The 12036-nt window shown below is 43.4% G+C and overlaps 1 protein-coding gene across 3 annotated transcripts in view; it reads left to right on the forward strand.

Moving 5' to 3' along the window:
* The window catches only part of brd7 (bromodomain containing 7), a 33566-nt gene extending 22045 nt beyond the window's left edge, over positions 1-11521 (forward strand). For all 3 annotated transcript variants that reach the window (XM_079496548.1, XM_079496549.1, XM_079496550.1), the window contains exons 14-17: positions 3405-3492; positions 6956-7099; positions 10638-10778; positions 11348-11521. In XM_079496548.1, the coding sequence (XP_079352674.1) occupies positions 3405-3492; positions 6956-7099; positions 10638-10778; positions 11348-11412 (438 nt within the window). In that variant the 3' untranslated portion in view covers positions 11413-11521. The remainder of the gene's footprint in view (positions 1-3404; positions 3493-6955; positions 7100-10637; positions 10779-11347) is intronic.
* Positions 11522-12036: the final 515 nt, after the last annotated feature.

Raw genomic sequence — 12036 nt, forward strand, 5'->3', positions numbered from 1 at the left:
CCCCATGAGAGCCCCCCTCACCTCACCCCATGAGAGCCCGCCACTGCTCAGCCACTCTCAAGTAGTGTTGCCAGATGTTGAGAGAAAGGCAAGCGACCAGGTATTACGAAAACTTGTCTTGCATAGCCAGACAACTACACCTCCCGAAATCCGAGACAAGACCATGGCGTTTCCATTCATGAAAATATATTTTAAAATATCTTTACATTTTATTTTTTAATTTCTATTTCTGCTAAGCAGCAATCTATATATGCTTAGATGATTTTATTTTTGAGGGTCGCTAGCCCCTCCTATGTCCAGCTTTTGGCAACAGTGGCCACACAAGACCGAGCCCAAAATAAGCTACTAGGGCTATTTGAAAATATCAAATATACAAGCTCACAATGTGATGCATTGTGAGCCTGTAGATCTGATATTCTTAAAAAGATCTTCACTTCTTTTTTTTTATCTAGAATGTTTTTGAAACATTTTACAACATTATTCTTGTATGGGGTCCCTGGCACAAAATACTTTCAGATGGGGCTCTGTAGATGACTAACCATTAATTTGGGGGTTCTTGATGTAAAAAACGACCCTCTGACTACCGAGTAAAATAATGGTGTATTTGAGAACAATGATAAATTATTGCTGGGGTTATAGTTGTGATGATGTTTTTAACAAAACAATAATGAATAATCCAACCTACTTTTTACACTTAAAGGTATATTCAGTGATTTGACTTAATTCAAATATCACTTATTTTTTCTTTTTTTCTGGATAATCCTCCCTACTATAGAGTGTGCTGACCATATAAGGAGTTCCTCCCTGTCCCCAGTGAGCCCCTGGGGTAAAAAAAACCCTAGTTTCAGTTTTGGTGGCGGGTGGCAAAACCTTCATCCAATCAGGATGAGAGGGGCCTTCTTCCAATCATGATCGAGTGGGGGCGGGCCTTGGTGCACATGCTGTTGGCCTGTTGCACTTCCCCCCACTGTAGAGCGTGCATGTGCACATTTTGTTACCGGGGCGGACTGGGTGGTTTTCCAAATCACCCAAATCACTGAATGCTCCTTTAACCACACTAAATAATTGTTCATTGTACTTACTCTTGTAGCCCCCCTCACCTCTCCCCATGAGAGCCCCCCTCACCTCACCCCATGAGAGCCCCCCGCACCTCACCCCATGAGAGCCCCCCTCACCTCACCCCATGAGAGCCCCCCTCACCTCTCCCCATGAGAGTGCCCCTCAGCTCACCCCATGAGAGCCCCCCTCAGCTCACCCCATGAGAGCCCCCCTCACCTCTCCCCATGAGAGCCCCCCTCAGCTCACCCCATGAGAGCCCCCCTCACCTCACCCCATGAGAGCCCCCCTCAGCTCACCCCATGAGAGCCCCCCTCACCTCACCCCATGAGAGCCCCCCTCAGCTCACCCCATGAGAGCCCCCCTCAGCTCACCCCATGAGAGCCCCCCTCAGCTCACCCCATGAGAGCCCGCCACTGCTCAGCCACTCTCAAGCAGTGTTGCCAGATGTTGAGAGAAAGGCAAGCGACCAGGTATTACGAAAACTTGTCTTGCATAGCCAGACAACTACACCTCCCGAAATCCGAGACAAGACCATGGCGTTTCCATTCATGAAAATATATTTTAAAATATCTTTACATTTTATTTTTTAATTTCTATTTCTGCTAAGCAGCAATCTATATATGCTTAGATGATTTTATTTTTGAGGGTCGCTAGCCCCTCCTATGTCCAGCTTTTGGCAACAGTGGCCACACAAGACCGAGCCCAAAATAAGCTACTAGGGCTATTTGAAAATATCAAATATACAAGCTCACAATGTGATGCATTGTGAGCCTGTAGATCTGATATTCTTAAAAAGATCTTCACTTCTTTTTTTTTATCTAGAATGTTTTTGAAACATTTTACAACATTATTCTTGTATGGGGTCCCTGGCACAAAATACTTTCAGATGGGGCTCTGTAGATGACTAACCATTAATTTGGGGGTTCTTGATGTAAAAATGATTGAGAACTTTAGACATCATTAGGACATCATTAGATCCACTCCCGGTTTCTGCCCGCACCTTCGATAAAAACGCCGGTACAACGCTCCACACGTCCCCCAAACTCTTCTACCTTCTGGCTCCAAAACTATGGAATGCACTTCCCATTTCAATCAGAACTACAGATTCACTCCCAGTCTTACGCTGCAATCTGAAAGCACACCTCTTCAGACTCTTCAGGCAAGCCCATACCACTTGCCATAGTACTTGCCCTAGCCTCGACCTCCAACAGGCGTATGCAAAGGCTCAACTTATGTAACTTAGATCTTAGATCGCAATTTATGTAAACTTAGATAGCAGTTTATATTATGTAGACTTATAGCATTTTATGTAAACATCGCACTATAGTATATATGCATAGTCTCTAAAAAAAACGACCAATATTTATGAGCCACTTTACAGGAAAAAAGTTGCTTATAATAATCGGGCATGATGGCACCAATGTTTTCCCCCAGGATCGACGGGAGATGGTGGAAAAGGCACTTGTGTTTTTCTTTTTCTGTGCCTCTTCTTGGTCTCGGGCCGCTTGAATCGTTCCCTTTACCCAGCGAGGGCAGGAAGCAGACGCACGGGCCATTCAGCACAGGCACACACACAGCAGCCCCTCTGTCCTGTGCTGTTTGCTGTGTTTGGAGTCTGTCCAGTTTAGCCCCCCCCCCTCCCTCCCTCCCTCCCTCCCTGGGGCGCTTGCATGGATGTTGGAGCCATTTCATTATATCTTCATTCTTGGAGAGAGAGCGGGAGCGGCGATGACTAAGGAGGTGCTTCACAGTACACACAAGGCTTGGCCCGATCCCACCGAGTGTCAGCTGTCCTTCTGTGGAATGCACGTCAGTGATTGACGTGTGCCGGGCAGTGTTGCCAAGTTAAACCACTTTTGGCTTGTTTTTCTGCAAAGGTGCTTGTAAATGTTGGTAGCTGCGTCTTGCTTTTTGGGTGGGAGGGATTGTTTCTAAAAGTCTAGTTGCTTATTAAGGCTTGCCGTCTAATGTTGTTCTACCCATTAAGACCTGAGGCCATTTCTACAAATGCCTTCTATATCAGTTAGTTCTCACACTTTCAATATTTTTCTAAAATGTAAAAACAAATAGCAGATTTACAAGCTTGCAGGGCAACACCAACTGATGCGCTGTGAGCTTGTATGTCTGCTATTTTAGAATAGCCAATGCAAAAATCTAAAAAATTACACAAATGATGTCCCTGTTTTAATGGGTTAAATCAGTGTAGTGGTTCTCAAACATTTTAATGTCAATGACCCCTAAGGAAGAGGCCCAATTTCTTTCCATGCAATATGACTACTGACGTACATAGAGCCTATTGTACTCAAATTGCTAATCTAATTGAATCCTTTCTCCTTGGTGTCCAGGTGGTGGAAGCTGCAGCAGCCAACGTCAGACTGGACACTCTGAGGGCGCTGGTCTCGACTGTGTCCACTGACGACCATCTGTCTGGAGGTGAGGCTGCTGCTGTAGGTCTAGGGTTTTGTGTATACTAGTTAATCATACAAATACTTAATCTGTTTATTAAAAACAAATAAAGATTTTTTTTTAAGCTGTTTCCTATACATTGTTGTACAACAGTGTCGCACAAAAATGGCTAAAATCTAAACTCCCGATGTATTGTGCTGTGCTTGTAGATCATCTGTACTGGAGGACTTGTTTCCATTGTGTATTCAATTCATCAACATAGCATACAGAATTAATACATTAACTAATTTGGTGCCATCACCGCCATCTGGTGGCTGAATTTATAATCGAAGACCGCCACCATTCATTTCAACGGGAAACCATCTTATTTTGAAAGCCGTTTCACTCGAAAACGGAGAAACAGGAAGTGACAGATCACTACGTAACATGTCCCCCGAATTTAATTCACCCAAAACATACATTTTGTAACCGGCAATCTTAGCGGTTATAGAAATGAGCCGCAAATCAAGCTTGATTTGATCAAAAATGCAGCCTGGAAGAAGAATCTGACAGCATAAGCCAGCTGACTTTTCACTTCAGATTTATTTTTCCTCGCACCAGAATCAGAGTGTTGCAGACGCTAGCAGAACATAGTTGTGAAACGTAATCAATATAATTATATTAAAAAAAGACGTGGGTGAGATAATACATGTCGTCAAGAAATAACAAACACTATACTGTATGAACAAAGGAGATGGGAAATTACATTTACCTACCCTTGTGACCAATTTTGAAAGAAACCAGTGTTACATATCCTTTACAAATGGATGATGTGTTCAGGGCATTCCACATTTTGGTGGCAGAGCAGAACTGTAGAATGAGAACTTTCCCATGTTCTAAATTTGGGTCTCCATTTCTTGTGTGTCCAGTTTTTACTGTTTTCAGTAACTTGAACCAGTTCTCAAGAAGGGGGAAACCCGTCGAATAAGCATGGCTTTGTTTTAGTTGGTTAAGTTGAGCTAGTGATTTAAAAACACAGATAAATTAGACACAGATGGCTAACTAACGGTGGGAAAAGATTACTGTGTTGATATTTTCTCTGTGGAAAAAAGGTGCTCGCAGTCTTGTACAGTAGTAGGTACATTCACATGTCACACAATGCTATGGGTGTAAAGGTCATGAAGCACAGACTTGTTTCACATTGAATTACCTGTTACCTGAAGCTAACATCCTACTGTCTGTCAGCCAACATAATATACCGGGAAATGTGCATTCATAAAAATGAATAATGGAGGCAAATTTGGCCCCGGCCTTGACATGTCAAAAGAGGACTACATTAGGGAGGGGACGGTATGAAAATGTCATGTCACGATTAGAATGTAATCTCCCATACAAGGTTTTGGCCTGACGGTGATATGTGCGGTTTCGTGGGGTGAAAAGCCCCACCCAATCGAAGTTGTCTTTCTGTCGTCCCAAATCGTTAAATTTACAATTACAATTTACAATTTAGGCATTTAGCAGACGCTCTTAATCCAGAGCGACTTACATTAAGCAATAACAAAAGCATGGCATACATCACATATATAAAAAGTAGTTATCATGAATCATGCGTAGACTAAGAACGTAACAGTGGAGTATCTATGTAAACTATACATACTATACTATATAATATATTATACATGTGTACTATAAAGTGCTATGACTACATAAAGTGCAATTCTAGAGCTGTCTACGTAACAAGCTATAAGTCTGTTTAAAATACTATCTAAGTCTACATAATGTGCTATCTAAGGGGCTAGGCTAGGGCAAGTGCTACGGGCCATGGTGGAGTCTGAAGAGGTGGGTTTTCAGACTACGGCGGAAGATTGGGAGTGAGGCTGCAGTTCTGACTGTGATGGGAAGTGCATTCCATAGTTTTTTTTTTTTCCATAGGTTGCTTTGAATGCCAGCATCAGAGTTTTGTATTCTGTGCGGGCAGCGACCGGGAGCCAATGGAGGGAGCGGAGAAGGGGGGTGACGTGTGAGAATTTTGGCTGGTTGAAGACCAAGTGGGCTGCGGCATTTTGGATCAGTTGGAGGGGCTTAAGTGCACATGCCGGTAGGCCAGTAAGGAGGGAGTTACAATAGTCAAGTTTTGACAAGACTGTTGTCTGGATTAGGAGCTGGGCTGACTCCTGGGTGAGGAACGGTCTAATTCGTCGTATGTTGTAGAGTGTAAACCTACAGGATCTAGTGACAGCTGTGATGTGTGTTTTGAACGAGAGCTGACTGTCCAGGACAACACCAAGGTTCCTGGCTGTCTGGACAGACTTTACCAGGGCGTTGTCTACGGAGATAGTTAGCTCCCGCATAGGGCAGGACTTAGCTGGGAAGAACAGAAGCTCAGTCTTGTCTGTGTTCAGCTTGAGGTGGTTGGAAGACATCCACTGTGAGATGTCAGCCAGGCATGCAGTGATGCGTTCTTCTACCTGGGTGGCAGAGGGGGGGAAGGATAGAAACAGTTGTGTGTCATCGGCATAGCAGTGATAGGATATATTGTGAGCAGAGATGATGGTGCCAAGGGATTTAGTGTACAGTGAGAAGAGGAGGGGACCAAGTACAGATCCCTGTGGGACCCCAGTTTGGAGGGTGCGGGGGAATGATAGCAAACCTTTCCAAGAAACCTGGTAAGTCCGGTCAGAGAGGTAGGAGGAGAACCACTTCAGCGCCGTCCCGCTGATGCCTAGATCAGCTAGGGTGCCTAGGAGCAGCTGGTGGTTCACTGTCAGCCACTAGTCAGAATGCCGCATTATTATGAATCCTGCTAGACTAGGCCTAGAGCAGGCCAATAATGAGTGGTTTCTTTTTTTATAAAAGGTTGTATCTGGCTTGTCAATGTTGCCAGAGGCTGATGTACGGAGATGAAAGAAAGCATCTTGATTGAGAGCATTCATATTGTTGGTGAATGGACCTTTTGTGTCCTATTCATCACACCAAGGATAGGAGCATTAGGCTGCATGTGCGTGCGTGTGTGCGCGCACCACAATAATTTATTTGGGAGAGATACATATTGAATTGAATCTCACACATGATTTTGATAAACGATAATTGGTAACTAGGACATGATGACAGACACCTCTGTTCATTACACTGTCTATTATATTCAGTTCATATCACCCAAGAGAAGCTTTGGGGGTCTGAGATGCCCCTTTGCCATCCATAGAGGCAAGATTGGGGATTGGGAACTTCCATATGGCCTAGATTTGACTGTTTGATGTGCCCTTTTTGTTGTAATTTGAGCACCTGCTCCTGCCCCCTCCACCGGCCCTGGTCACAGGCTGATTCGTTTGGTAGTTTAGGAATGTAGTCGATGGAAATCAGCGGTGCTCACAAACGTGTGTGTGTGTGTGTGTGTGTGTGTGTGTGTGTGTGTGTGTGTGTGTGTGTGTGTGTGTGTGTGTGTGTGTGTGTGTGTGTGTGTGTGTGCGTGTGCGTGTGCGTGCGCCTCTGTCTGTCTGTCCAACCATCACAGAGGCCCTGCACTTCCAGAAGAAGTTGGACGACACCACAAAGCTCCTTCGTGAGCTCCAGGAAGCCCAGCGGGAGCGGCTGAGTGCCAAGCAGCCTCCTAACATGATCTGTCTGTTGGCTCCCACTGCCAAGGAGCTGCAGCTGGGTAAGTGACTCCACTCTCCAACGTGCATGCATGGGTCTCTTTGTTTGTCCCCTCCACTCAGGGCCCACCTCCATTCATCTGAGGACCGTCAACAGCACCTCTATACTATTACTTACAGATGGGGGGGATTTCCCCTTTCTGACACCCTTCTCAGGAGGGATTCTTTCATAACATTGCCGTCGGGGGCTCGGGGCGGAAACCTCTTATATCCATATTCTAACTTTTTTGTTAAATGAATGCCCTACTTGATCAAACTACAGCGTCACACAAAGCCCTCAAAAGTAGCAGATCCGCAAACTCAAACCTTTTTTTTCTATTTTTGAAGTTGAATCCTGAAAAGTAACAGTTTTGGACATGAGGTTTCCACCCGACAGAGACAATAGGGACTTTAAGCAATGACTGTTTTCAGGACGGCTCCGCTAGGCGTTAGTACGGAAGCTATGACGCAATCGCCGTAGCTGTCAAAATCGTTAAGCAAACAGCCGCCGGCGACGGGTTCCCATCCATTTTTGGTTCCCATGGTAACGCATGCAGCATGTGTGACGTGTCAAACATAAACACTTTGTTTTTAACACCCCGTCTCTGCTAACTTGCCGATATTGCTTCATTCTTACATGCGCTGGACTAGCCTGGTTAATAAACCAGACCGAATCAGCCGTTGGCAAAAAAAAGTTGCCTACCAGCGGATTACGGTCTGGCGAGGCTCAGTAGCACGCCTCTTTCCTACAGCAGAGAACAGGTCGGACCAATCGGGACACGGTATGCAATATAGGCGGGCTTTGGTACAGTGACGTTCAATGCTTGAGACCTTTGACTGACAGTAGCTCTGACCAATTGCGTCAAAGAGAAAATGTTCCCCGGGAAATGAAATCCAAGTGGAGCCAGCCCAGACTGATATACCGCGACAGTGTTGTGTGATATTAGTCTGGCTTATTAGCCAGGCTAGCGCTGGACATGATCAGCAGTGGAAAGAGGAAGGTGCTGGAGCAATCTGTATTATTCTAAAACCGTTTTAATAAACATGGTTAATATGACATGGTATTAGACAGTGTTATTTCTTCATTCAGAGCATGCCAACACATTACACAGCATAAGAGAGGTGATGGAACAATCGGTGTAAATGTATGACAGTTAATTTCAATAAACATGGTTATGACATGGCGTTGTAGACACTAGGGCATTAACCAAACGTGATTTTTGATAGTCGACACGAATACCATCAAAATCGGTTTATAATCGATTAGTCGGCGGTAAAATATGATATTTTTTTCCATCCAATCAAGCATTAAAACATCGTGTTCTGAAACGGCCAGCGCGAGTGAAGGATTAACTGCAAAACAGAGCCGGTGAATGCAGGCCGAGTGGAATAGTAAGAGAGTGGCGACACACTTTGATCTCACCACAAAGCGGGGTGCTATGGGCTATAGTTCCAAACATTGGAACTATCCCATTGAGATAGAATGAGCACTTCCGCATTCCATTGTTACAATGGCAGTCAACGCTAGTGTCGCCACTCTCTTACTAGATTACGCTGAATGCCGCTCTGATTGGCCGAAATTCACATCAGCTGTTAAAAGTCAAGTCAAAGTTGCAAGTCCACAATGACTCACGGATGGACGCGCTGTGAGCTTGTAGATCTGCTATTTTTGATGCGCAAGACCTTTCTACGGCGCAGCATAGCATGTTACGTTGTTGAAAATGTTTGTTGAGACGGAGGAGGAGGAGGAGGAATAAATGATGCGATGTTTTTCATACAACCCTAAATGTTCAACAACAAGTTACAACCACAGTTCCTTTGGTTTTTAGAAGGAGCTACAAGCTAGGAGGAGGTTATGATTACATACTAGGCTTGCTACCGTAGCTAGCAGGCTTACCAGGCTATGAATCAGATGATCAACTACTTCACTCCATTGCGACTATTATAACTATGATCGCGCGGCATAGCTGTTTGTTTTTAATAATGTTGCACGCCTGCACTTTTGTTGGATAAGCATGAAGAAAGATGAATAAGAAAAAGAAACATGAAATCACGGCAAGAGCTACTGTAGTTTGACTGTCACCAAACTGGATATTATTGGGCAGAGTGAGGAGGGACAGGCTGCTATACTACTGTACCGGACGAAACGACGACACGTCTCCAATCTAACTTGTTGAACAAACTACAGTAATATTGTAATAAACTCACCAATAGTAAAAGTATTTACACACTGTAGTTGTCCCCATTGACTCGCGTATGAGCCTATGAGGCATATGCTTTGAAAATCTGTCTTAAATGTTGCCAGTGCAGCCAGCCACCGCCGCCCACCGCACCTACACGAGTGACGGTGACGGCAAAACCACGTACAGTCGGCTTGTATATGATATGAAAACAATCAGCCAGGAAGGGATTAGTACTTAAGTTGGAGAACTACCAAAAAAACAACAGAGGTCACAGCTGCATGTCTGCTGTAAAAAATCAAAAGAAAATCATAAAAAATATTAAAAATAATATTAACGATTACTCGATTTTTGATTTACAGTGTCGAATACCGTTTTGCTAGTCGACTAGTCGACTAATCGATTTTTATGTTAATGCCCTAGTAGACACTACGTGTAAGTGTAGGTTCCGCCGTAGTAGAAAGGGCTGCGACGGCAAGCAGGTTTATGTACCGAGCACTGATCCATTTCCGGTTGCCGGAGCGGACTGCCGTAGCCGTCGTTGCTTAAAGTCCCTATTATTAAGTTGAGGTAGACCTTTATATAGTGCCCAGGGAAAAAATATATAATAATCTCCACATTAATGGTCAAAAACCTGCTAACTCCACATGAGATGTGTTTGGGTAAAGTGATGATAATATGACATATTATCTGACAATGTATAAAGTCACCATACCAACTTTGATGAGGCAGTGTTGTGTTGTTCAAAAAAAACAAAAAAGTAGATCTACAAACTTACATGATCACAATGAGTTTCACTATTTGTATAGTATAGGGCTTAGGTAGCGTTAAACTTATTTTATTGTGATGTTAATCATTGCTATAGAGAGTTTGTTCAGTAACAAGGGTCTCCCCATCTCACCATCTCTTTAGTAAACATAAATGTATTTTTCAGGTGGGTTGCCAATTTCAGTCAATCAGCAAAACGGTACCCATTTTCCGCCTCAAGTTTATAATTTTGCCTGCTCATTTCTTTGTGTCATCAGTTCCAATTTAATGTGTTCATCCTGTATGTGTAGGTCCAAGAGATCTCTCTTCTGATTGGATGAAATTGGTATTCCGACATATTTAAAAAAAAAAAAATGTAATGTTTTTCTCTGAACTTTTTCTGTTTATTAAAGAGCTGGGGCGACTCCTGTTACTGAACAAACACTCAACAACAATGATCACTATATTCAGAATATTTAGCTATTTAATACGTATTTTAACAACAACAAAATATCACCATATAGGTAGGGTAACCTAAGTACTGAATATGGTAGATCTTTTCATGTTTTCTTTTGACGTGAAGCCATTTCACCAGGTGTTTAATGTCTTTGTGAACGTCTGTCTGTGTCTGTAGCTGAGAAGGTGACGGGGAACCTGGCCCAGCTCACCAGCCAGGTGGCTCCGTGTGACGTGAGCAGTGTGTGGGGCATCCGGAGGGCCATGGGCATCTCTCTACCCCCAGAGCCCAGCCAGCCTCTCATTGACCTCACCACAGGTAGGCCCTGTCACAATTAGTCAGCGCAATTCCATGTTGAGAGAGGTTCAGTTGTTTTGAAACTTTTTCAAAAATAGTTGAAATCGACAAGCTCAACTATTTCCACTATTTTGTAACACATTTTGAGTATGCATTTTCATGTCTTTGTGTATTTAAGTTTTTGTCTATATCTGCCCCGTGCAACATTTGTTTACAAGGCTTAAAAGCCACACAATTAATCACAATTATTTGTATGACTTGTAATCAATGGTGGTGTATTGGTAACCCCCCCCCCCCTCAACACACACACACACACACAGACACATACATACACACACACACACACACACACACACACACACACACACACACAGACACACACCCACCCCATTTGGCTTTAATCAGCCCCTAACATTGGTACACGTCTATTGTGTCATACATCATTCTCCCGTCAGTATCTTATATAATGGGTACATTTCTGTTGCTCTTCGTATTTCTCAATATAAATTGACAATTTTTTTAAGTTCCAATATACTGTAGTTTACAAAAAGCAATTACTGATGGCATTCTTGGCATTGTTCCTCTTTCAGTGCAGGAGCTGGCAGAGCCGATGGACACCATGTGTGCTCAGGAGGGAACACTCATCGCTGTGTAATGAAATCTAATTAAACACCTGGGATTGTCTAATATTTCATGTTTTGTACAAAAGGTGCTTTTTGTGTGACATTTGTATGCATTTCAGTCAATAAACCGTTTTATAGAAAGCCTGTGTTTCTCATATGTATTTTTTTAGGCTTGCACGACAACTGCTGCCGTTCAAGAATATGAAATAATAATATATTTGCTGTAATAATGATTAAATCGCAAATATTACATACATTAGCATTGGAGACTGAAGAAGGCCAGAATATTGTCCAACAACAGTCCCAAGCATTTGCAAATGTATGTCTTTTGGAGGGAACCGATTTGTACATGTTGCTAATTCTGAAATGGTGTCTTCAGTGTATACAGGGGTGAGAGCACTTAAATCCAGCGAGAGTTAGAGAGTCTTGCTAGAGAATCTAGTGAGAGTTTAAATCTTAATCTACTTGCTTACAGTACATTTCTGAGTGGCTCTAGCCCCTCCTATGCCCAGCTTTGAGGGTTTATGTGAACACAAACATTGGCTGATCACCCCATAGCGATGAGTTGATTGGCTGAGCAAAGTACATATTGAAGATAAAAGTATGGGTAGAAAAGTGAAGACACAAAGTGATTGGACGAATGACATTTGTGATGA

This window comes from Electrona antarctica, assembly GCF_951216825.1.
Source record: "Electrona antarctica genome assembly, chromosome: 3".
NCBI lineage: Eukaryota > Metazoa > Chordata > Actinopteri > Myctophiformes > Myctophidae > Electrona > Electrona antarctica.